This window comes from Calypte anna, chromosome 24 (assembly GCF_003957555.1).
Source record: "Calypte anna isolate BGI_N300 chromosome 24, bCalAnn1_v1.p, whole genome shotgun sequence".
NCBI classification, from domain to species: Eukaryota; Metazoa; Chordata; class Aves; order Apodiformes; family Trochilidae; genus Calypte; species Calypte anna.
The window spans coordinates 3,909,799-3,930,254 of record NC_044269.1 but is presented as its reverse complement, the minus strand read 5'-3'; the positions used below and the strand labels follow the sequence as shown (position 1 = coordinate 3,930,254).

Below are 20,456 nucleotides of genomic sequence, written 5' to 3'. Positions count from 1 at the left end.
GTGATTTGCTGCTCTCACCCGGGAGGTCTCATTACACCGCTTCATGTTTTGTGTCTGCCCAGCAGGTGAGGGGAAACCTCCAGCCCTGAAGCATCCGTGTGTCCCTGGGGTGGTTGGGAAGCTCTGGGAGGTGATGGTGATGGGCATCATCACCTGGGGTTTGCTGGAGGATGCAGTTTCCTACCAATGTGATGCACGTCCAGGTTTCTTTCCTTCCCCTAGGATGAACAAGCGAGTGTTTCTTGGAAGCTGGGTGGCCCTTTTGGTGCTAACTGCACGGCAGAGGGGTGAGTATCTCCCCAGCAGGTACCAGGAGACTGATACTGGCTGTGCTGGGAGCAATGCTGTGCCCAGAGACCCCAGAGCTAGAGAGGGCTTGGAAGGCACCCCCAGCCCCTTGGCTGGAGCAAGGGCAAGAACCAGGGTGAACTGAGAGTTTCCCATGGGGAGGGAGGAACTGCTGATTTTAAGGTGGGTGTTAAATGAGGAGACAGGGCTGCCTTCATGGATGCCAAATTTGCACAAGTGGCAGCTTATATCATGGGAGATGGATTGGCAGCCTGTGCAAATGGCCCTCACTTCATCAAGAGCAATCAGGGGATGATAGTTGACACTGACAGAGGAGCTGGGATACTGTGCTCAGTATGAAGCAGGCAAAGCTGGGGTGATACAGGGGCCACAGAAGCTGCTGAGCTCGGTGAGCATTTTATGTGTGCATTCACAAAGCATTTATATGGCACCTATGGGGCATTCTGGAGGTCATGGTGGTCTGGCCAGTTGCTGTGAAACAGGAATTTGGTCATTTTCTGGTGTTAGGACTGCTGAACAGGCTTCCATCCAGTAAGGGCAAATTGGTTGAATCAAGCCATCATGGTTTGAGGGTAGGGAGGTTCCTCTGGACTGCTGACACAGAACATCCAAGAGCAGAGGTGGAGGTGTCTCTGGGAGGGTGGCAGGGCTGCAGCAGGAAGCCTCTCCCTGTGCTCACACCCCATTGCTTGTGGTGCACTGTGGTTTGTGACATGGTGCATGCAAAGCTACAGTAACGTTGCACAAGTAGTGCCAAAGAAACTGGCATCAAGAAGTTTTTTGCTGCATTTCCTGTTAAAAAAAGAGTTAAAACCCATGTCTTGTTTCTATGCCTCAGCTGTAATAACTCATGTGGTGCATAGCAGCTGGGAAATGACTCGTTTTACAACCTGGCAGCCAGAGGAGTTTGGCCATGGCCTTTCAGATAGATCTCTGAAACCAGGTTTGTGGCACAGACACTGCCACACGCCACCTCCCTTGATATCTGCCGGGGCACTTAGGCCACATATTTGGGAAGGAAGAATATATAAGGGAAGTCAGGGTGCCAGGGGGTTAGGCCAGGCTTCTGCCATCTCCTTTTCTCCAAGGAATGTCAAACTAATTGAGCCTGTGAAGAAGGGTCAGCCAGTGACTCTCCTTGCTCCCAGGCAGTTCTGGGCAGGGAGCATCCTCAGGAGGGAGCATCCCCCAGCTCAGGCAACTCCGAGTGCCCCTCCTGCATCCATAAGGACAGGGCACGGAGCAAGCTGTCCTTGGCTGGAGGCCCCTACACAAAACAGGGTAGGGCCTAGGAAATAAAAGCATGTCCCAAATCCAGGCAAACAGAGCCGGGATTGTTCAGAGCCCGGCAGCTCATGTCGGCTGAGATTGAATGTCGTGAGGACAGGGCTCTGCTTTTCTACATCAAAGAGGGGAGGAGGGGGAGGAAAACCCAGCAAAATCCCTGTTTGCTCTGTAGGGGAGCCACACCAGTAGCTAACTGCAAGAAACAGGGGATGAGATGGCTGCAGAGATCTGGAACAGGGAAGGATGTGTGACCTCAGGCCACAAGTGCCCGCTTGCAACTGAGGCTGATAGATTTTAACTGGCTAGAAAGTGGCAGGCTTGCCTTGAAACACATCAAGATAGTCCTCTGAATTAATTTTAGGAGAGGTTATTATGTTCACCAACACTGCTTTTTAGCAGGAAATCTAATTTTGCCAGGAAACGTCAGAACATCTGTGACACCTCAGGCTGTAACCCAGTGCCAGGAATCTCTGGGGAGCTGGAGGAGGGGCTGGCCCTGGTGCCCAGCAGGGCTTTGCCATGGAGACAACCCCAAGGCCCTCACTATGGTCTGTCTGAAGTCAAGACTGGTTCTGACATTGCCATCAAGCCTCTCTTCTCCCTCTTTTTGCAGCTCATACCATGGCGAATCTGTATCCATTCTGGCAGAACGACACAAGAACACCCAAAGTTGATGATGGAAGCTCTCCTGAGATCAAGATCTCTGTCCCATTCATCTTTTTTGGAGCCCCATACAGAAGCATTTATGTAAGTGGAGAAGCAGACCTTCACTTTATTCTTTTTCTTGCCGATAGTGGCTGCATTTTAAACGTGCTCTCCTTGTCATCAGGAACCAGAAGATTTATTAGCACCTACCTGACAAGTTCTTAGATTTCATGAACTGATAGGTTTTATGATTAAGAAAGTCAAAGGTATATTTAATGGGCTAGTGTTCATGGGGAAGGACTATAAAAGGCAATAAATTTTCTTTGTAGGTGATTAAATGGTACAGCAAAGCTAAGGCCTTGACACAAGGAACATTATTCCTATACCATGACAAGAAACAGGAACATGCAGAGGCCCGCAGGGAAAAAAAAAGGGCAACAGTTTGGACCTGTTTTGTCCTGCTTGTGGCTTTTGGGAGCCTTTGGGCTCCACTGGTAGGATGAAGTGGAATTTTTGCCTAGGTGATCAGGCTGTCTCCCTGGGTGTCATTACTCTACGCCACCTCCTGCCACAAGTCGCTCACCACACGTTTTCTGATAAACCAGCAGCTTTCTGCTACCTGCAGAGGCTTCCCCAGAGCAAACTGGATCTGTTTGTGTAGGTCAACAACAATGGTGTGATTTCCTTCAATGCACTGGTCAGCCAGTTCACACCAGAAGCCTTCCCACTGACGGATGGACGAGCCTTCCTTGCACCCTTCTGGGCAGATGTGCACAATGGCATCCGGGGAGAAATCTACTACAGGGAGAGCACTGACCCCGAGCTGCTGAGGAGAGCCTCCAAAGACATCCGTAAGCACTTCAAAGACATGTCCTCTTTCTCTGCCATCTGGATCTTCATTGCCACCTGGGAGGAGGTCACTTTCTATGGAGGAAGCAGCACAACTCCGGTAAGAGCGATCAGGATCAGTTGTGCTTCTCTGTGGGGGGTGTTTGGTGGTTAACTGGATGTCCACGTGTTATATACTGCTGTTTTGTCTGTCTTTATGTCTAAGCCTGAGGGAGTCATTTTGTGTCCCCTCTCCACAGTTCCCCTTTGGGCAGAGGACCACGAAGGTCTTTTTACTTGGTTGTTTAGGATGAGGCTGTGTACTGTGAGTGCCAAAAGCTGACTGCTTCTGTCTGGAGGAGTTGCCTCTGATAAGCAGTTTAGCCCTTTTCCATTTGTTAGAGAGGCACGAGATTTAATGCATATTTTTTGCCAGTCCTGGCAGCTCTTGTAGGAAAAAATGCACATATATATATATATATATATATTTGCAGACAGCAAGCAATATAGAGATTCATGTATTTCCTGAAGAATTGCATTTGCAACACAGTGCAATTTATTTTGTTACAGAGCAGCCTTCCCATTCGATAGCAGCCAGGGCTCCAGGTTGGCATGCAGAACAGCACAGTGCAGCTTAAGCAGGAAATTCATCACAATGCAAAAAATCAATTTAATAAATATGTCCTCGGGGTTGCCCCTGAACAGAGGGGTCCAGTTTCTAAGAGACCTACTAGATGGCCAGGGTGCTCCACACATGTTTGGCCATGACCACCCACCCTCCAAGAGGCACCTTGGATGGAGCAGGGCTTGTTGCTCCAGTGAAGAGCTGTTGTTGCACTATCAAAGTGATATTATCTGTATGCAACTAGGGTCTTCTGATCTCATGGCCACGGGAGAAGACTTGGCAAAGGTGACCATGGGTGCCAAGGCCAAATCCCAGGCAAAGGGATGCAGGAGTGGAAGCAGTGGCTTCCCATGAGCATGCTCTCCCACTTGCCCTGGTGTGAACTGTGCCATGTGCAGCTGCTGGGAGGCAGCTCTGCCCACACCTCTCACTCTCCCTGACAGCTCGTGCATGCTTCCTCGCCCCCGTTTCCAAGATTTCTCATGGCAGGAGCCTAACGTGCCTTGGGAAGTGACATCCCTTGTGGCACTCGAGTAGTGAGTGCAGCCCTGGGGTCCCATCCTCAATCTTCAGGTGTTTGTGCTCACCTCAGCACCAATAATCAAATCAAACTAGCAGGTTTGCTGTTATGAAGTGGTGCAAAGTCACCCCCAGCCTCTCAGAGCTCTGCTGTCACCCCTTCATCCAGCAGCACCCATGACCTGTTGTTAGCATGGAGCAGCTCAGCTCTCCCTGGCAGACCCAGTGCTTCCCAGCATGGGATGTTTTGATCCATGTGTTTTCCCCATCTCCTGATCATTGCTTCTATGGCTGTGGTTTCCTTCAGAGTTTGCAGTGCCCAGGTAGCTGGGCTCCTGGGATTGCTCTGGAATAATGAAGAGAGGGACAGCCCACGCTTTATCCCATGCTGGAATCCTGCTCACTGCAGGGCCTGGGAGCCAGGGTGGTGGTTGTGTGGATGTAGATGGAGTCTGGGGAAATGCAGAGTCATTTCCAGTGAGATGAAGAAAGTGAGCAGCAGACTGAGCAGGTAGCAAGGGGATTTGGCAGCCAAGCCAAGAGTATAATGTACACAGCTGGCTTGGATGTAATCCACTGCTAACAACACTGTAGGATGTGGATGTGGAAGGGAACCAGGTAAGATAATGCAGTGAGGAGTAAAGCTGAGATAGGGTAATGGAAGAGAAGAAGCCATAACAACCCCAATCCTGACGACTGCTTTGTGCCTGTGAGCTTATTCTCATGCTGCCATCTATTGGTGTGAAAATGCATCCGAGGAAGTCCTGTTTTCCCAGGTGGAGGGCAGCAGTGGCAATGGGAGCTGTGAGGCAGTCATGGCCCTGAGGGTGAATCTGATTCAGGTCTCATCCAACTTCTGCTGCTCTGCACCACAAGGGCCAGAGACCAACATGGCAAGCAGAGGGAGGAGAGCAGTCTCACCTTGTGAACACGCTTATGGTTTCCAACAGGTGAACACTTTCCAAGCTGTCCTGATCACAGATGGAGTCTCATCTTTTGCCCTATTTAACTACCATGAAATCAGCTGGACCACGGGGACAGCCAGTGGAGGGGACCCCCTGACTGGCCTTGGTGGGGTGATGGCCCAGGTGAGGCTCTTGTTCCCATATCCCCATCCCTCTCAAGCTCTGTCAGAACTTTCTGGAGCTTGCCTGATGTATCTGTGTTCACTCGTGCCACTTGGTGCCTCAACATTCCCAGCACTGACCTTGCAAGCCCACTGATGGATACATGGGACAAGCACTCCAAAATCTGCCAGTCCAGCTGCCCAATGGGGATTGAGGTTCCCTGGCTAGGGAGGGCCTCTCCATCACTTTATCTCAGCCACTCACCACCCATACATCTCTACATACATACATACATATGTATAAATAAGTCCATAAATGTATCAATATACATCCATACTGCTGAGCTTTTTGCTTACATGCAAACTACCTGAAAACTGAAATACCTGAAAAAAAAAAAAAAGATATTAAAACAAAAGAAGATATGCTCAGGAATTACTGCAGAGCACAGAGGTGCAGAAGTGCAGCATCACTTTCATGTAGCAAAGATGTGTGGTGACATTTGCTCTCTCTCTCTGTTTTAGGCTGGCTTCAATGGTGGAAATATCACCAACTTCTTTAGCATCCCAGGCTCCAGAACCCCAGACATAGTCAATATTGAAGAAACAACCAATGTTAACATCCCTGGGCGCTGGGCTTTCAAAATAGATGGCAGAGAAATAGATCCAGCCAATGGCTGCAGCTTGAGAGGTAAGAACTCGAGTGTTACACAGGAATTAAATACCAGAGAGCCGTGGTCTTGATTCTTTTCTGTGATGCTGATGATGGTAATTTCCTAGGAAAAGTAATTTCCTTTTGCCTCCAGAATAGGAAAGGTGGGAGTGTGCTCCTTTTTCCTTTGTTTCTGCAGGAGGAATAGCAGGTTTTCTGGGCAGGACAAGGGCCATGTCCCAGCACCAGTTACAGTGTCTGTGCACATCACCAATGACATGAAGATAGAAAGGGATTAAAAATGCACACAGTGACTGCACAGGGATTCTGCTGCTGGGAGATTATTACATCATTTGATAAATAAAACTGTCAGGAGTGCTCTGCTCCAGGAGTCTTTCTAGCAAGAGAGAATTGTCACTTGCTGAATGACACTGGATAGGTCACCACTCTGAAACAAATGGCTTATTTTTGTCCTGGTTTAGGACTTCATAACAATGTTCATGAGATCTTGAGGCTCTTGCAACCCCTGTGGAGGTTTCAGATCCAGCCTGAAACCTCAGGAAGCTGCTGAACCTCAGGTCAGGAAGCTGCTGACCTGAGGAAGAAAGGCAGGACATTGCAAAGGGGCTGAAAGGCACCCTCAGCTTTGCAGGGGCAGCACTGGGTTTGCATTTCACAGTGGGCAGCCAGTTCTCCTCCACAAAAGGAGAGGCAGCACAGGGCATCTGAGGCCAGGGGACCCACCATGCCCACGTCTTCTGCATCAGGACAGTTGGCACAATAAGCCTCACAAGTGGGTCTTGCTAAGAGGAGATGATCTTTGTTGCAGGGAAGTGGAAAATATCTTTTTTTGTAGGAGGCAGGAAAGAGAACAAAAAGTTTAGGAGAGGTAAATTCAGGCAGTGTGCACGGTGGAAGCCACATGCATGGGAAGTGTGAAAGACAAGCAGATGGAGGAGAGGGAAACTCTCATGGGTATTTGCCACCCTTGTTCTTCTGTCTTCTCTCTGCCTCTCATGTCTCTCACCAGCCAAACCTGCCTCCCTTTATAGTGCTGGCATCCAAAAAGTCTGCTCAGTGTACTGCCGTGTGATCACTCAGCTCTTCCCATCATCACTGGTGTGTGGTGTGCAAGTTGCTCTTTGGTTTCATAACTACTACAAGTCCTTTCTGAATGGGCTTTCTGAATTGCCTCTGGGATACTGATGACAGAGCTGCTTTTCAACAGGCAAAGTTAGGTGAATGGAGGAATTATGGAGATGGCAACAAAGCTGAAGGATGTGCTACAGTCAGAGCATGCACCTCTGTTTGGAGGAGTGATACAGCGTGGTGTTTTTCTCCATTTCTGTCTTTTTTAGGCCAGTTTCTCCGCCAAGGGGAGATCTTCTGGGACAATGCCAACTGCACCACCAAGTGCCGCTGCTTGGACTTCAATAATGAGATCTTCTGCCAGGAGGTGGCTTGCAGCCCCTTTGAAGCCTGCGAGCTGAAGACCAAGTTCTTCCAGTGCGTGCCGGTGGAGAGCAGCACCTGCGTGGTGTTTGGAGATCCGCATTACCACACCTTCGATGGCTTCCTCTTTCACTTCCAGGGTTCCTGCTCCTACCTTCTCGCCAGGCAGTGCTGGCCAGGCTCCCAGCTGCCCTACTTCAACGTGGAGGCCAAGAACGAAAACCGAGGCGGCTCCTCCGTCTCCTGGCTGAGGGATGTATTTGTGGAGGTCTACTCACACAAAATCATCCTCCCCAAGGGCAGCTTTGGGAAAGCAAAGGTAAGAGCCTCACCGAAAGAGGAGAACTTGACAGGTTGGCTCTTCCAAGGTGGCAGCAAGACTGTGTCAGCAGCCCAGGGAGAACGGGGCCCCCTGCATTCCCTGGGGGGGGGATGAATGACAGACATGGCTGTCAAATGCCTGTCGTTTACCAACAGCTGTCCTTGTGTGCACATACCTAACCCAAAGACCCTGTAACATGGCTGTGTGGCTCCTGTCTGTGCCCCAGCAGGAAGACTTTGCTATTTCATGCACCAGCTCAGTCATCTGGTGTTGTCCCTGCAGGTGGATGACTTGATGGTGTCTTTACCCGTCTCTCTGGAACTGGGAGCAATAAAAATCTACCCGAGCGGGTTGTCCACAGCCCTGGAGACAGACTTTGGCCTGCTGGTGACCTACGATGGACAACATTATGCCTCCATCTCCATTCCAGGCACATACATCAATGCCACCTGTGGGCTGTGTGGCAATTACAACAAGGACCCTGAGGACGATGCTCTGCGCCCAGACGGGAGCTTGGCCAGGTCCGTGCCAGACCTGGGCGAGAGCTGGCAAGTGCCACATCCCGAGAGGAAATGCTCCACAGGCTGCCTGGAAAACTGCAGCCTCTGTGATGCCTCCATGGAATCTCTCTATTTCACCCCCGAATACTGTGGCTTCATCAACAAGAGTGGGGGGCCTCTGCAGGAGTGTGGCGCCGTCGTGGACCCCACCCCCTTCATCCACAGCTGTGTCTACGACCTCTGCAGCTCCCGGGATAATGGCACCGGGCTCTGCCAGGCCATCCAGGCTTACGCCGCGGTGTGCCAGGCCCTGGGCATCTCGGTGGGAGAGTGGCGTGCCCAGACGGGATGCGGTAAGTCTTGGCGTGCTTGTCCCAGGACCTTTCCCCTCTGGAGCAGGGGAACAATTACAAGGGTCTGCCCATGAGCTGAGAAGTTGTTGGGGGAGAAATTCAAGGGAGGGAGTTAGGTGAGAAGAGATTGATTCGCTCCTCTCTGCAGCACCAGTTTTGTGCCAGGCACAGGGCAGGAGCTCCACGTTACTCTGCGGGCCGTCAGGTGCCGTGGTGAGAGATGGAGGCTGGGCTGAGAAAGGGGACTGTCCAACAGCACACTGCTTGGCCCATTCTCTTTCCTTGCAGCATTAAGGAGCTGTGGGTGGCTCGATGGCTCTGGGCCTGTTTTGGAGAAGCTATTCCATGGCTGGGGAGGCACCAGAGGGAAGTGGGAGGGCTAATTCCACGGGCAAGCAGAGCTCCCTGGTCACTCTGTGTTGTGGGAAAGTGTCAGAGAACGGTGAGGGAAAACTAATCCAACCAATATGGTTGATAAACGAGCTTCAACTTTATTGCGCAGTAACTTTTACTTATCTAGTGTTTCTGTGACCACACCCCCCCCACCACACAACAATATAACGTATTATTGGACACCTGGTGTGTTTACCTGTAGCACAGCGAATCCCTGGTGTAGGTAGCACAGAATCATGGGCTGATCTAATTGGCCCCTCAAACATGGGGTTGGGCAAAGGGGTCATACCCCCTACCTTTTCGGGAGCATTTGGGAACATTCTCCAACAGGAAAGAGGTAAATTGGCCCCAAACCATGCTGTAACACGCTTCTCCCATTGTTTGCCTCCCCTCTGCACCCACAGCAACAGCCGTGCAGTGCCCAGAGCTCAGCCACTACTCAGTGTGTGCCAGCAGCTGCCCTGCCTCATGCTCGGACCTCACAGCCCCTCTGTCCTGCACCTCCCCGTGTGTTGAGGGCTGCGAGTGCAACGAGGGCCACGTCCTCAGCACTGACCGCTGCGTCCCCATCCAGAAGTGTGGCTGTGATGTGGATGGCCGCTACTACGCCATCGGGGAGTCCTTCTGGGCAACGCTGGACTGCACGGTGGAGTGCCAGTGTGAGGAGGGTGGGGAGGCCAGGTGCTTTGACACCACCTGCCCCGAAGGAGAGGTCTGCACCATCGAGAACGGCTATCGGGGTTGCTACCCCAAGCGGGAGAGCCTGTGTTTGGTGGGACAGAACCACGTGTTGCAAACGTTTGATGGCATCTCCTTCCCCTATCCCCTGGAGCACTCCTACACTCTGCTCAAAACCTGCCCAGAAATGCCAGATTTCATCGAGGTGGACATCATCCAAAAGAAGCCCGGGTCAGCTCCCGATGGACCACGTGTTGTGCGGATACAGGCAGTTGGCCATGAGGTGAAGATTGGAGGCACCAGCCTGTTGGAGGTCAAGGTAAAGGTGATGTGGTCAGGGTGGCCCATCACAGGGCTGGAATGGGAGGCAGTTCTGGCACTGTGATCCACTGTGCCTTTGGAGAAAGGCTCATGAGTCTCTGGCCATGGGCTGCTCCCCCAGATTGGGTGGCCCTAGGACGAAGGCCACAGGGGCCATCACATGGAAGCCTTTCAGCTGCCTGTGAAGTTGTCACAGTGCTGCTGTTCCTGTTTGCTGGCTGGGTCATCTCAGGAGACTGTTCTGACATTGCAGTTCTCTCCTGCCACTTGTTTTTTCCTTGCAAAAGCTTTTTTTTTATGGGGGAGAAGCAAGGGGTTTTTATGGGGAGACCAACTGCATGTCCTCACTCAAAAGAGGCTCGGGGTTGGATGCGGGTCAGGAAGCATTTAGTGTATGGCCTCACAATGTTGCATTGCTTTCCCTGAAGCATCTTAATCTGCTTGTTACTTGTAGGTGAATGCTTATGACATAGAGTTGCCCTATTTCCACCCCTCTGGCCGCCTGGAAATCTACCGTAGCAACAATGGCACCGTGATGGAGTTTGAGGAGCTTCTGGCTATCAGCTACTATGATTCAGGCCTCCTGGAGATCCACCTCTCCACCACCTACTTCAACTGCACCGGAGGGCTGTGTGGTTTCTTAAATGGCAATGCCAGTGATAAGTTCTACCTTCCCAAGGGCAAGTTCACAGACAACCTGGAGCTCTTCTTGGAGAGCTGGACAACGTTTGATGAGATCTGCAATGGGGAATGTGGGGACCTCCTCAAGGCTTGCAACAACGACTCGGAGCTGCTCAAATCCTACCGGAGCCGCTCCAACTGTGGCATCATCAATGACCCAACCAACAGCTCCTTCTTGGAGTGCCACAGTGTGGTCAACGTCTCTGCCTACTACAGGACGTGCCTCTTCCGGCTGTGCCAGAGTGGGGGCAACGTGTCAGAGCTATGTGACTCTGTGGCACGCTACGCTACTGCCTGCAAGAATGCTGAGGTGGACATTGGCCAGTGGAGGAGCCACAGCTTTTGCCGTGAGTCCACTGGAGTTTTTAAGTTCCTGGGGATAGGGCTGTGATGTGAGGAGGGTGATGGCTGAGAGGAGAGGGTTGCAAAGGGGGTGGGAAAAGCTGATGGTCATCAAGGTGCTGAGATTCTTTCCCCTCTTGCTTTGTTACCCCAGTTTCTGCTTACTCCATCCCTACCTTTTCCCTGTCCCCCCACCCCATGCTGCCCTAGGAACTCACATTCCATGTGTGTCACCCTGCAGCTCTCGCCTGCCCGGAGAACAGCCATTTTGAGGAGTGCATGAGCTGTGTGGAGACCTGTGAGACCCTGGCCACAGGCCCTGTCTGCACAGACACCTGCAGGGAGGGCTGTCAGTGCGACGAGGGCTTTGCCCTCCGCGGCACCCGCTGCATTCCCCGCGGCGAGTGTGGCTGCAACTTTGAGGGGCGCCAGCTGGCCACCAACCAGACCTTTTGGATGGACATCACCTGCCACTTCCTCTGCTACTGCAACGGCTCTGACAACAGCGTTTACTGTGAGAATGTCTCCTGTAAAGATGACGAGTACTGCCTGGAGGAGAACGGCCTCTACTACTGCCACGTCCGCACTGATGCCTCCTGCATCATCTCTGGCTACGGACACTACCTGACTTTTGATGGTTACTCTTTTGACTACCAGAGCAGCTGCCCCTTGGTCCTCTGCACCACAATCACTCGGCCAAGGGTGGAGCGCTCGGACACTTTCCCAGCATTCACTGTTACAGCCAAGAATGAGGATCGGGACACCTCTCTGGCCCTTTGGGTGAAACAAGTTGAGGTGGAGGTCTTCAATTACAACATTGTCATCCACCGTGCTTACAAATATACTGTGCTGGTGAGTGTGGGGCCACAAGGGCCGTGGTTATTTCTCCCTGCTGTGGCTCCCAAACTGCTGAGCGATTCCCTAGGCACAAGGCTGTATGGCTCACAAGGTTTTCCAGGGGGTTGGAAGCACATATACTCAGGCTCATCCCCAGCGTGCCACAATGCACAGGTTTTGTAAGGGTCTTCCACTCTGGCTGCCTTGATTCGGATGCAGAGACAAGGCTGATGGGGATCTTGCTCCAGGAATGCTGAACTACCCTTATTCATGTCCTCCTGTGGTAGCTCCAGTCATTGTTGCTACTCATGGTGCATCTTGTTTCCTTCCTCACAGGTCAATGATGAACGTCTCTACCTGCCCCTGAAGCTGGGCCAGGGCAAAGTGAACATCTTTGCCTTTGGTTTTCACATTGTGGTTGAGACTGACTTTGGGCTGAAGGTGGTGTATGACTGGAAGACATTCCTCTCTGTCACTGTCCCACGCAGCTTCCAGAACCTCACCTATGGCCTTTGCGGCCGCTACAACGGCAACCCCGAGGATGACCTAGTGGCTGCAGGTGGTGTGCCAGCCACTGGTGTTGCAGACTTTGTCCAGAGCTGGGCAAAATGGGATGCATTCTGCCGTGTGGGCTGCGGCGAACGCTGCCCTGCCTGTGGGAAGGTGGAAGGCTTCTGGAAACCCCAGCAGCTCTGCAGCCTCATCCCAAGCCAAAGCGGTGTCTTTGCCAAATGCCACAGCAAGATCAACCCCAGCTTCTTCTACAAGAACTGTCTCTTTGACACCTGCATTGATGGGGGAGCCATGCAAACAGCCTGCAGCTGGCTGCAGAATTATGCCAGCACATGCCAAACGCAGGGCATCGCCGTTACCGGCTGGAGGAACTTCACCTCGTGCTGTAAGTGCCACCTTGCCTCTGGGTCCTTATTCTTTAGAGGTGCTTCCTGGGGGTGTTCACTGCAGCTATAGCACTCACTGGAGCTCACGCTATGGAGAAGTAGCAGGGTGCCTACTGCTCCTGGGCCATTGACCTGGAAATGTCCTGATGACCTGGCAGCCAGCCCCTCCCATCCTTGCTGGGTCGGGAGTAGGGGTCAGGTCTGGTGTGCTGTGTTCTCTTGGAGTTGTTACAAACTGTGTATGGTAGAGTGGGATCAGGGGTGGTGGAAAGAGGGAAGCCTCAAGTTCAAAAGGTATCAGTCATTCCTCTGTTGTTGTTAAGCAGGGCGTGTATTGGTTGGCTTCAAAGCCAGGAGTAGGTGTTTGCTCTGATGAAGCTGCATGCCCTTGCCAATACGATTACGATGTGATGTTCAATTAGACTCCTGAGGGCTGGGGCCGTGAGCTTCTCTGGCAGCAAATCTCTCTGGCAAATCAAATGGGAAGTAATCATCTTTGCTAACAAGAGTGAAAATTAAATTTGTGCCGCTCTTCCTTCTAATGAGCAAACTCGTGGCTCAGGAGGCAATAATCTCACAGGGAAGGGGCAGTGAGGCCACTGAGGGGCATCCTGGAGGCTGGGTCTGAAATGATCCCCAGTGGGACACAGGGAGAAGCAGCCAGCTCAGGAATGGGCAGCATCCCTCACAGGCTTCACTCTCTGATGGCCCAGCAAAAATACATCCCATGAAATGTGGGAGGCTCCATGTGCTCCAGGACCAGCACAGACATCTCTCCTGGAGGGAGATGTTCATCTGGTGCCAAGGAATAGGTTTGTTTGTGGGAAAGAGGGGAGCATGGGGAAACTGTTGTGCAGGACTCAGAGAGGGTGGTGAGTATAGCTCAGCTCGGACTAAGCAGCTGGCAAACAGATTAGGCTGGAGAGATGAAGGCTGCCTTTCCCCTTCAGTTACATGCTCTGGGTCCCTCTTTGGACAGTGTGGTCCATGTGAACCACCTTGGCAGGGGAGTTAGCTGCCCAGGGGCACCAGCAGTGGGGATTACAACCCTGTGTGTGCCTGGCCTCTGGGTAGGTATTGTCTGAGAGCTAATCCGTATCTGTTTTGTCTTCTGGCAACATTGCAGCTGTGAGCTGTCCCCCCAACAGCCACTACGAGAGCTGCGTGTCCCTGTGCCAGCCCCGATGTGCTGCCATCAGGCTGAAGAGTGACTGCAGCCACTACTGCGTGGAGGGATGCCAGTGTGACCCTGGGTATGTCCTCAATGGCAAGAGCTGCATCCTTCCCCACAACTGTGGCTGCTACTCTGATGGCAAATACTACGAGGTATGCTGCTTGTGTCCTTCTCCTGAGGCTTTGTCCCCCCCATCTTTCTGATATTTCTGGGCAGTCTGGTGCTCTGAGTGGGGATGGTGTGGTACCAGGTGGTCATACTGGGGCTCTGTGTCAGGGTCTTAGTCATCATGAGTGCTAAAGTGCAGCACTGCATGACTGTGTTACTCCAGGTATTCCATACTAGACAGATGTGGATAAAATTTCATGTGAAATTGACTTATTTGTAGCTGCTGGATGTTATTTGGGAGAGTTTGATTCAGCAGGGTGTTGTGCTGGTGGCATTGCTCATATTACAGCAGGCTGTATTTTGTGTTGCTGGAACTGTTCTACATAAGGTGTCTTTGCACCTGTGACAAGACAGTATTTTGGCACTGTTGTGTGGGGGGCAAAAGAAAGGGGTATGGGGCTACTTAGCATGCTGTGGTTTTTCTGCATGTAAAGGAGGTGAGGGAGGTGTGATGGCAATGCTGGTTCCTTGTGCCTTCTGGCTGCAAGGTAGCTACAAGGTGCTAGCGGGTTCTTTGTGCCTTTTTCTCTGTCGTCATTGCCCCCTCTCACTTGCCATACGGCAGAGGACCCAAGCTGGGGATCTCCAGCCCTCCTGGTTGGTGACAGCTCCTTCTTTTAGCCCAAGCAGCTCTTCTGGAATGGGGACTGCACCCGCCGGTGCCGCTGCTTCCGGCGCAACCTCATCCAGTGCGACCCCCGGCACTGCAAGTCGGACGAGGAGTGCGCCCTGCGCAGCGGCATCCGCGGCTGCTTCAGCACCAAGAGCTCCTTCTGCCTGGCGGCGGGCGGCGGCGTCTTCCGCACCTTCGACGGGGCCTTCCTCCGCTTCCCCGCCAACTGCGCCTTTGTCCTCTCCACCATCTGCCAGAAACTGCCTGACTTCTCCTTCCAGCTCATCATCAACTTCGACAAGTGGTCCTCACCCAACCTCACCATCATCTCTCCCGTGTACTTCTACATCAATGAGGAGCAGATCCTCATCAGTGACAGGAACACGGTCAAGGTAAAGGTCTCACCAGGGGTGTCCGCCCCAGCGCAGTGGCGGAAGACTCCCGAGGAGGATGGCACATGACAGGGCCCTGGGGAGGCTCTGTTGATGGTTTTGCGTCCTGGTCAAGGCAGCTCTAAGGGTGAGGGATGCGGCCATCATCGATTGGGCTTTGTGGAGGGATGTCAGCTGAAATAAAAGGGCTGGCTGGACTCAAGGCCATCTGCAGCCTGGGATTTTGTAGTCACATACCTGTCCACCCCTTGGTGGTGTGGGTGAAGCTGTCCTTTTGAGCAGAGAGGAGTACAGAGGGCTGGCTGTTGCTCTGGTGTTGCTTGGTCTCTGAAGGACATAGTCCGTGGCCTTTCCTGGTGAGTGATGAGATGTAAGCTAGAACCTCTGCATGTGAGTAGGTTCCCTTTGTTGGTGCAGCCTTGCGCAGGTATTTAAGGGAAGCGGCACTGTCATAGTCATCTGTTGGGCCAGAAAGAGGAGGAGGATGATGCCAGCCCTAGCCAAAGATGAGACAGGGTGTTGGGAGGCAGTTGTGGCCTGATTTGTGGGTGTCTCATGCTCGTGTCCACATGCGAAGGGGATGGGGAAGGATGTCAGCCTCGCACCCTCTCCTCTGCCAGGTCAACGGCAGCCAAGTGAGCATCCCATTCGTCACGGGGCTTTCCACCAAAATCTTCAGCCAGGAGGGCTTCCTGGTCATCGACTCCAGCCCCGACATCCAGATCCGCTACAATGGCTTCAACATCATCAAAATCACCATCGGGGAGCGGCTGCAGAACAAGGTGTGCGGCCTTTGCGGCAACTTCAACGGCGACCGGACGGACGACTACGCGACGCTGCGGGGGAAGCCGGCGGTCAGCGGCGTGGTGCTGGCACAGAGCTGGAAGACCAATGGCATGCAGAAGAGGTGAGAGGTCGGATGACCCCTTCCCCGCCGGGCAGGAGAGGGAGTGGGAGCGGGGCTGGCTGCCACGGGAGCCCCCGCGACGTGTCCGGTGCCCACAGCTGCAACGAGCTGCAGTACTCGCAGTACGCCGCCTCCTGCGACAATGTCCAGATCCAGGAGCTGCAGAGTGACAGCTACTGCCTGAAGCTGACGGACATGAAAGGCTTCTTCCAGCCCTGCTACGGTCTCCTGGACCCCCTGCCCTTTTATGAGTCCTGCTTTCTGGATGGCTGCTACAACCACAAGAAGGTGCAGCTCTGTGGCTCGCTGGCCGCCTATGGCGAGGCGTGCCGCACCTTCGGCATCCTGAGCACCGAGTGGATCGAGAAGGAGAATTGCTGTAAGAGAGCTGGGGGCCATCTGGGTGGAGGAGAGCTGTGTCCCACAGTGGGAGAAGGAGGAGAGGGTCCAAGAGGGCAGGGGCTCTCAGAGGCACCTGCCCTGTGGTCTGAAGATAAAGATTGTCTTTGTGCTCTTTCTTGTGCTGTTTAGCAGGAGTGGTGGAAGACCCTTGCGTGGGCGCCGACTGCCCCAACCGCAGCTGCGAGATGGACAACGGGGGGGAGCTGTGTGGCTGCATTGAGCCTCCTCCCTATGGCAACAGTGAGTCCTCTGGTCCTGGCCACAGGGCTGGCAGGGAGCTCTGCGGGTGGGCACTGGGCTGCTGTAGCACTGAGGCTTCAGGAAGGGATGTGCTGAGGGCTGAGGTGGAGTTTTGTGAGTGTGCATGGTTCAGGATGGGAGCGGGGTGCAGGTCTGGAGTGCACATTATGGGCACCTCTGGCTTGGGAGCACCTTGAGCAGCAGGGGTGTCAGATGGGCAGGGCATGCTGCAGGAGATGATCCCGGCCCATTTGTGGCAGTGAGGAGGAGGAGGGCCAAGCAGGCCTGCACCCTGAGTCTGCAGTGTCATTTGTCATGATCTGAAGCTGTCTTGTCTTCTCCTCTAGCCACCCATGACATCATTGATGCAGAGGTGACCTGCAAAGCTGCCCAGATGGAGGTGTCCATCTCAAAGTGCAAGTTGTTCCAGCTGGGCTTTGAGCGCGAGGGGGTGCGGGTCAATGACCGCCACTGCCCTGGCATTGAAGGGGAGGACTTCATCTCCTTCCAGATCAACAACACCAAGGGCAACTGTGGCAATTTGGTGCAGGTGAGCCAGGTCACAGAGCATGAAGGTCTGGGAGTTGAAGGCCAGGCTGTTCATCTTAGGTTTCTTCTTCTTTGGGGCTTTAGGGAAAACTAAAGCAGATCTTGCAGCAGAAGGATGCTGCCCAGTGATTTCTAGCCAGGAGGGACCCTTGGGGTTGTGCAGCTTGTTTGGGGGCCAAGAGGGACAGAGATGGCCAGTCTCAAGTGATGCCCTGCATTCCTTCTGCAGTCAAACAGCACACACATAGTGTACAAGAACACAGTGTGGATTGAGAGTGCAAACAACACAGGCAACATCATCACCCGGGACCGGACCATCAACGTGGAGTTTTCCTGTGCCTACGAGCTGGACATCAAGATCTCCCTGGATTCAGTTGTGCGGCCGATGCTCAGGTAGGAGCTGGGGTGACTTGTGGAGCCCCTCAGGTCACACAGGGGTGGGAGCATGTGAGCAGAGGGTGAGGATCTGAAGCAAGGCATCGAGTTGGGAGTTGGTAGCCTTTCCACCATCCAAACTGGATTTTTTTTGTCGTTTTTAGTGTGATTAACCTGACGGTGCCAACGCAGGAAGGGAGCTTCACAACCAAGATGGCCCTGTACAAGAACTCCTCCTACAAGCATCCCTACCGGCAGGGTGAGGTGGTGCTCACCACCCGGGATGTGCTCTATGTAGGGGTTTTTGTTGTTGGGGCTGATTCCAACCACCTGATCCTGATGCTGAACAAGTGCTATGCAACCCCCTCACGGGACAGCAATGACAAACTGCGCTACTTCATCATTGAGGGAGGGTGAGTGACTGGGGGCTGGGTGGCCAAGCAGGCCCTGGTGTGGGTTTTTGTCTTGTCTTTTAGGGCAGGGGGGCTCAAAGGGGTGGTGGTACAAGTTAGAGACCTTTTGGTTAGTGGGACAGTAAGTAGACCAAGATCTGGAAAGGTTAAAAAACAGAGGTCATGGACAGCAGTTGAAGATCTTAAGGTGGCTTAAGGATCACCAGCAAAGGTATTAGAAAAAGGTTATTTTAATATAGATTTATGAAAGTGCAATTAACAGAGTTTGATGGCATGATTTTGTCTTACTATGTCTAAAGGGCGTGTTTGGCTTAAAATTGGATAAGAGTGATTTACACAGGGATTGGAGGAAATAATGTATGCAGGGATAGGGGAGATTTAGTCAGAACTGGGTTGGAGTGATATGCACAGAGATCGGGTTGTGGTAGAGGCATCTTGGGAAGCAGGACAAGTGTTGGTGCTTTGCACAGGTGCCAAAACCTGAAGGACAACACCATTGGCATAGAGGAGAACGGGGTGTCATTGACATGTCGCTTCCATGTCACTGTCTTCAAGTTCATTGGGGATTATGATGAAGTTCACCTCCACTGTGCTGTCTCGCTCTGTGACTCGGAGAAATACTCCTGCAAAATAGTAAGTGGAGCAATTGCTCAGGGGTCACTTGCTTTGCAGGGCTCCAGCTAAGTGTGTGAGCCCAGCTGACCTGGCATCAGAGGTGGCCAGGGGCATAGCCCCAGGGGCAAGGCCGGGAGGGTTGTGTGGGGAGGAGAGCATCACCATGGGCAGATCACCTTAAGATGTCTCCGAGATCTGGTTGCAGGGTCCCTCTGGGAGGCTGACTGTCTGGGGAGGCATGGATGGGGCCAAGAGTGACAGTGGCAGTGTTTATCCCCACACAGAACTGCCCTCAGCACACGAGGATGGCCAGTGCCTTCGCCGAGGAGGCCAAGGAGCAGATCCTCTCCGTGGGGCCCATTAGGAGGAAGCGTAAGTGTGTGTGAGCCCCAGGAAGGCTTCAGAAGTCTTTCTCGGGCCAGGAATTGGTGTTGTACCAGTGGTACAACAGGGTACAGGGGCTTGGGGTCTGGGTGTGTTGCTCAGATCTCCTCCTTTGCTCTTGATGCCCAGGATCGGACTGGTGTGAGGACAACGGTGGCTGTGAGCAGATCTGCACAAGCCGGGCAGATGGACCCCTCTGCAGCTGTGTGACAGGGACACTGCAAGGGGATGGCAAGAGCTGCAGGGGCAAGTACTGGGGGTGGCAGAGAAGGAGTGGGGGGCAAGTGTAGCAGGGGACTTCTATGGCCAAGACGAGGGGCCATAAGGGTAAGTGGCATGGGGAAGGTGGATGGAACGTGTGACGAGTCACAGACAGAAGGGACCTGGGGGACAGGGGGCTGGACACACACTGTCCTTAGGGGTGGAGGTGCCTGGCAGCACAGCCTTGGAGGGCAGACTTTGAAGAGCTGGCAGGAAGGCAGCTGCAGGGGGGATGATGGTGTGTAGTGTGGGACAGCAGCAGGGCAGAGGCCATGGGTGTCGAGTCTGAGGGCCAGCTAAAGGGCTTGTGGGAGGGCACCCAGCTATGAAATGGGGCACCCAAGAGGACCTGGGATTGCTGCAGTTTGCGTGTCACTTGGGAGAGAGGGAGGCACCCAGTGTGTGTGTGCTGGGACCCCATCTCACCTGAGTCTTGTTGCTGTTTTGTTGGCAGCCTCCAGCTCTTCAGGGGAGCACCGTGCCCAAGTGACCCTTCTGATGGTGGCCCAGCTGTGGCTGTGCTCAGCTCTGCTGGACCTGACTTCCTAGGTGCTGCTCTGCCACCCAGCCAAGTACTGTTCTCACCTCAGCCTGAGTCTTTGTAGGGTAGGAGACAGCACCCACACAATGCTCAAGCTGCCACCCACCTGTCCTGCAATGTGGAGGCAAGAGAAGGACTTGATCTGCAGAGCGAGTGGACTTGGACAGAAAAGTGGCACGTGGCAAGCACAGTGGCAGTGAGGCAGAGCTGGATGTTTGCCAGCATCAGGGTGGGACCTGGGTTGTTTGTTGGTTATTTTTGTTTTGCAGTTTTCTGGCATCGATGTGGGAATTTGTTTGTTTGTTGAGCTGTTTTTTTTTTTTTTTTAATTTTCATCTTTCCATCATCGATGTGGGATTCGAGGTAGGTTTTTCTTTTTTTCAGCCTTCCCTTGTAGCATGCATGGTAGGTGGCCCACACCCCTTTGGGACAGGCCAGAGCACGTGCTGTGTCCTCACATGGGTGGCCGTGGGCCTCCACCATCCTTGAGAACTGCTGTCTGTGTGCACATCCTTGGCTAGAGGTAGGTGTCACAGGCCAAGTCATGAGATCATTGTCATCATTGCCATCAGATGTCGTGACATCTCAGGAACACGCTGCCCTCTGGCTCTCTGGAGCTGAGGTGTGTGGCAGAGGGCCCCTGGGGGTCTGGGACACCTTTTAGTAGTGACAACCAGTCCCAGTGTTTGGAAAGAGGTGCTTTTTAATGGGCCAGA

General features: G+C 53.1%; 1 protein-coding gene across 1 annotated transcript; it reads left to right on the top strand.

Moving 5' to 3' along the window:
* The first annotated feature begins 223 nt into the window (after nucleotides 1-223).
* On the top strand, nucleotides 224-19,817 carry TECTA (tectorin alpha). The gene is made up of 23 exons (XM_030464776.1): nucleotides 224-287; nucleotides 2,210-2,343; nucleotides 2,903-3,190; nucleotides 5,164-5,301; nucleotides 5,802-5,967; nucleotides 7,287-7,699; nucleotides 7,985-8,555; nucleotides 9,353-9,945; nucleotides 10,402-10,975; nucleotides 11,212-11,822; nucleotides 12,144-12,705; nucleotides 13,833-14,032; nucleotides 14,670-15,053; nucleotides 15,674-15,960; nucleotides 16,059-16,339; nucleotides 16,492-16,602; nucleotides 16,950-17,152; nucleotides 17,381-17,544; nucleotides 17,691-17,939; nucleotides 18,410-18,572; nucleotides 18,839-18,926; nucleotides 19,068-19,184; nucleotides 19,654-19,817. The coding sequence occupies exons 1-23, from the start codon at nucleotides 224-226 to the stop codon at nucleotides 19,746-19,748; spliced, it is 6,456 nt and encodes a 2,151-aa protein (XP_030320636.1). The 3' UTR covers nucleotides 19,749-19,817.
* Nucleotides 19,818-20,456: the final 639 nt, after the last annotated feature.